General features: G+C 37.7%; 1 protein-coding gene across 1 annotated transcript in view; it reads right to left on the bottom strand.

The window, feature by feature from the left end:
- The window catches only part of LOC107707325 (unconventional myosin-VI-like), a 50065-nt gene that overhangs the window by 7529 nt on the left and 38359 nt on the right, over window positions 1–4177 (bottom strand). The window contains exons 21-27 of the mRNA XM_016511312.1: window positions 3374–3504; window positions 3132–3209; window positions 2547–2676; window positions 2360–2450; window positions 1427–1577; window positions 1099–1307; window positions 228–306 (exon numbers count right to left, since the gene is read on the bottom strand). Of these exons, the coding sequence (XP_016366798.1) occupies window positions 228–306; window positions 1099–1307; window positions 1427–1577; window positions 2360–2450; window positions 2547–2676; window positions 3132–3209; window positions 3374–3504 (869 nt within the window). The remainder of the gene's footprint in view (window positions 1–227; window positions 307–1098; window positions 1308–1426; window positions 1578–2359; window positions 2451–2546; window positions 2677–3131; window positions 3210–3373; window positions 3505–4177) is intronic.

Genomic DNA, 4177 nt, shown 5'->3' on the forward strand with positions numbered 1-4177 from the left:
GATTCGTCTGAAAGAAGAAAGTCATATACACCTAGGATGCCTTGAGGGTGAGTAATTCATGGGCTAATTTTAATTTTTGGGTGAACTAACGCTTTAAGAAACATTCCTGGCCAGGAAATTCTCACCTATTGGCAGGTGTGACTAAAGGTTATTTTCAGACCCTGCTTTAGGGTGAACGTGAAGGGAAAATGCAGAAGAAATAATGTGCCGTGTAAAGCTGAGGTCACCTGCAGTCTCCTCTCCTCCTCCTCTCTTTTCTTGCGCTCTTCCTCTTCATGTTTCCTCTTCAACTCCATCTCCGCTTTCCTAAAACAGACAGACAGATAGAAGCTTCAGCTGAGCTGGAGACAGTAATGTCAGAATTATTGCTGTGAATTGTGCTGTATATCCAAGTGAAATGAGTTATAAGAAAAGAAAAAAAAAGTAGGGCGGGACTTGGTTCTGTGCATCTTAGAGATTACGCAATCTAAATGATTGAAGAAGTCCGGCATACGTCACCAGAGAGCAGCCTGACATTTCACTGGGAGATTGAGTTGATATTTTGATTATAGATAAAAATAAAGAAATAAAAGAAACATGCGTCTATATGAAGAATACGATCTATTATATATTTAGAATGTTACTTTCATGCAAACTTTAATTAAATTCAGATTTTTTCCCCTCACAATGCACATGTAAACACATTAGCCAATTGTAACAGGTCATTTACATATAGAAGTCTTAAAGGTACAGAAGTAAAACAGTTTCAGTTCATTAAGGGTGCTTTCACACTAGCACTTTTGGTGCGCACCCGGGTTCGATTGACGTCAGAGTTCGGTACGTTTGGATGATGTGAACGCTGTCTTCCGAACTCGGGTGCGCACCCACGAAAACCAAGTGTGAAAGCACCCTAATTCAGCAATGGCACCGACATTTGACCTGAGAGCTACAGTGGATAGACTTTCCTGAAAGTGCTTTATGGTCCTCATCCACTGTTATCATATAGAAAATACTGGCTGGTATATGATTTTAAAAAATCCATGTTTTCTGTTTCACTGAAATAAAGTAATCTGGGTTAGGAACGACATGAAGGTGAATAAATGATTTCTGTCTACTCACAGGCGTCTTTCCTCTTCCTCTTGTTTACGCTTCTGCTCCTCTTCCTCGCGTCTCTTCCTCTCTCTTTCCATTTCCTCTTGGATTCTCCTCAGACGCTCCATCTCCTCCTCCTCCTGCTTCTTCTTCTGCATGACGCTGAGCAGCTCCTGCGAGCGAGTGACCAGAGCCTGGTGCTCATGGTCGATGTCTATGCGGCTCATTACAGTGTTCTAGACAGAGAAGATGCATACAGGACACAGTTCTTCATCTACAGCCCTTTCAGATTCAATGAGTAATAGGGGTTTTCAGGAATATGTTCAGGACAGGACTCTGTCTCTCTGATGCACACCTTAATCTTGAATATGTGGGCGCTGATCGAGGAATCGAGTTCCTGCATGTGTTTGCTCATCTCCTGTTTTCCCTCCTTTAGTCCAGACACCACCTCATTCAGCTTCTCCATCCTCTTCTTCAGGTTACATGCCTTCACCAGCCCATCGATCCTAACACACACACACACACACACACACATTAACGCTTTTCACTTCCACTCGAGTTTTCCTGACATTTTAACAGTTTTAAACGCAGCATCTGATGAGCAAAGAATATCATTTCAGCTACACTACTGTTCGAAAGTTTTTTTTAGCTTTCATTCGCCAAGGCTACATTGTTTGGAATCGACTGAATTACAGTAAAAACTGCAATATTGTAAAACATTATTACAATTTTTATTACAATTATGGAAAAGCTAAATTTACTCCAGTCTTCAGTGTCACATGATCCTTCAGAAATCATTCTAAGATGCTGATTTGCTGCTCAAGAAACATTTCTGATTATTATCAATGTTGAAAACAGTTGTTTTTCTAACAGTCGCTTTTGATCAATTTAATGCATCCTTGTTTAAAAACAAAAAAGTACTAATCTTACTAACCTACATGCGTTAATGTAATTAATGTTGGAGTTTGCTTTAATTTTACCAAACAAAAGGTAACCATGTTTAGTTTTTAATTTGTCATTTAAAATAGTGAATTGTATATACATGTACAAAAACAGGGTAAGCGATTTCCATCCCAGCAGTCTAATACCAACATGTTTAAGTGTTATAGTTATATGATTACAGCTTGATATTAGCATATTTAAAAAGTTTATTTACTAATTTGCCTGCTAGACTTATAGTGAATGTATTACTGTAAACACATCATGAATGATTTCCTGCAGTAACTGACAGCATGCCACTATTTTCAATCACTAACAAACACTGAAGAGGAGAGGAAGTGCCGCCCACCGTGGTTTGTGCTTCCTCTTGCACAGCCACATGCGAACAGTCTTCTGCATCTGGATGCACGCTTTGGCTCGGTACAGCATCTTGTTTTTCACTGACAGAGCATGAAAACCACATTAAACACTGTGGACTAATGGGTAATTTTTTCCCCCCTTCTTAATTTCTACAGGTCCTTCAGTTAGTTACGTACGTTTAATGACGGACAGGGCGCACCACTGCACCTTCTTCCAGCGGCTGCAGATGAGCCATTTATTGACACGTTTCACCAGTTCAGCCAGATGATCTGGATCTGACTTCATGATCTGATCGAACTCCGCAAACTGAGTAACATCAAACCAGTCAATAAACTGCATGAACTTATGGTCACAAGTGAAGAAAAATACAATTATCTACCATTCCTATTCTACAATCAGAAATAGGATACACTAATAAAGATTTCCATCACAAAGATATATCAGGATGAATTCAATCAGAATTAATGAGTCATATTTCATCCCAAAATCGAAAAAAAACAAAAAAACAACACATTTGGCAGAACAAACATTGTGATATTATTAAGATCATTAAGATTTTTTCGTTAAACTTATACTGTACACCATCAGAATTTTCTTTATCCAAACATAGTTTAGTTCCTTTTTTATTTTGATTTAGGTGTAAAATATGACCTGCACATTTATCATCATGAGACACAGTTAGAAAAACAATAAATAATAAAATTAAAAAAATATATAAAATTAAAATAAATAAAATAATTCATACAAGGAAGATACCTCACCTTTCCAGGTCTGAAGAAAACTTTTGTCAAACCAAATTTATAATCATTTTCATTTAGGCCGAGAGCTTTGAACAAAGCCTGTTGAGCAGAAAAAACAAATAAAAATGCTATTAATATCTAAATAATATTATAGAGCGACTATTACACTCAACCGTAGTTGTCTGAGAAACCTTACCAGCACACAGAACAACATCATCCTGACCTGCACATGTATTTACACACTGACTGTATGTAACACACACCTTGCAGAAGAGTCGCGGGTCGAGCCGTGTCAGTTTGGCGGGCATGTACTGCTTGTACATGTTGTAGAGCTCGTGGAACGGTGCTCGAGAGGGGAAGCCTCCCTGCATCAGATCCAGTACTGACACCATCCCTGAGCACACAAACACAGAAACTCTCAGACACACAGCGAGAGAACACACAAGCAGTATATTATATTAGAATATTAATACATTTAACCCTGATGCCAAGAAAGCTTCTGACATGTAGTAGTAGTAGTCCAGCTGACTGGGATGTCAATTAGATTTTTGTCCCTTTTTCTTTGTCCCTTGACACTTAAATAATTTACAACCTTGTTGAATTTTAACTCCGTAAAGCCTGACAAGTTGAAATAATAGTCTTAAATATATCATTTTTTGAAATGGAACAGTTTATGCAACCTTTACTCAAAATAAAAGAATTAAAAAAAAAAAGATTGCACGTGTGTTTTCTGTAGAGTATCATATGGCGTACGTTAGGCTTTTAGTGAGAATATGGAGCTCAAAAAACACCTCAATATTATTCAGAGGCCCAAACTAAGCAAAAACATGTGGACAAAAACTAAGATACAATTCTGACAGCATGTAATGTAAATGAATGAGATCTTTATAACAGTATCTGATGACTTCAGACTACAGTAACAGACTACCTACATACAGTAAAATGCATATCAATATCATTTGTTACTCTATATCTTTCAATATTATGTCTCAGTAAGATGATATTTAAATGCTTGTTTTTATGATCAAAGCTCTGCAGTTTTATTATAGTGGGGGGGGGGGGGGATG

This window comes from Sinocyclocheilus rhinocerous, unplaced genomic scaffold (assembly GCF_001515625.1).
Source record: "Sinocyclocheilus rhinocerous isolate Xijiao unplaced genomic scaffold, SAMN03320098_v1.1 scaffold1677, whole genome shotgun sequence".
NCBI lineage: Eukaryota > Metazoa > Chordata > Actinopteri > Cypriniformes > Cyprinidae > Sinocyclocheilus > Sinocyclocheilus rhinocerous.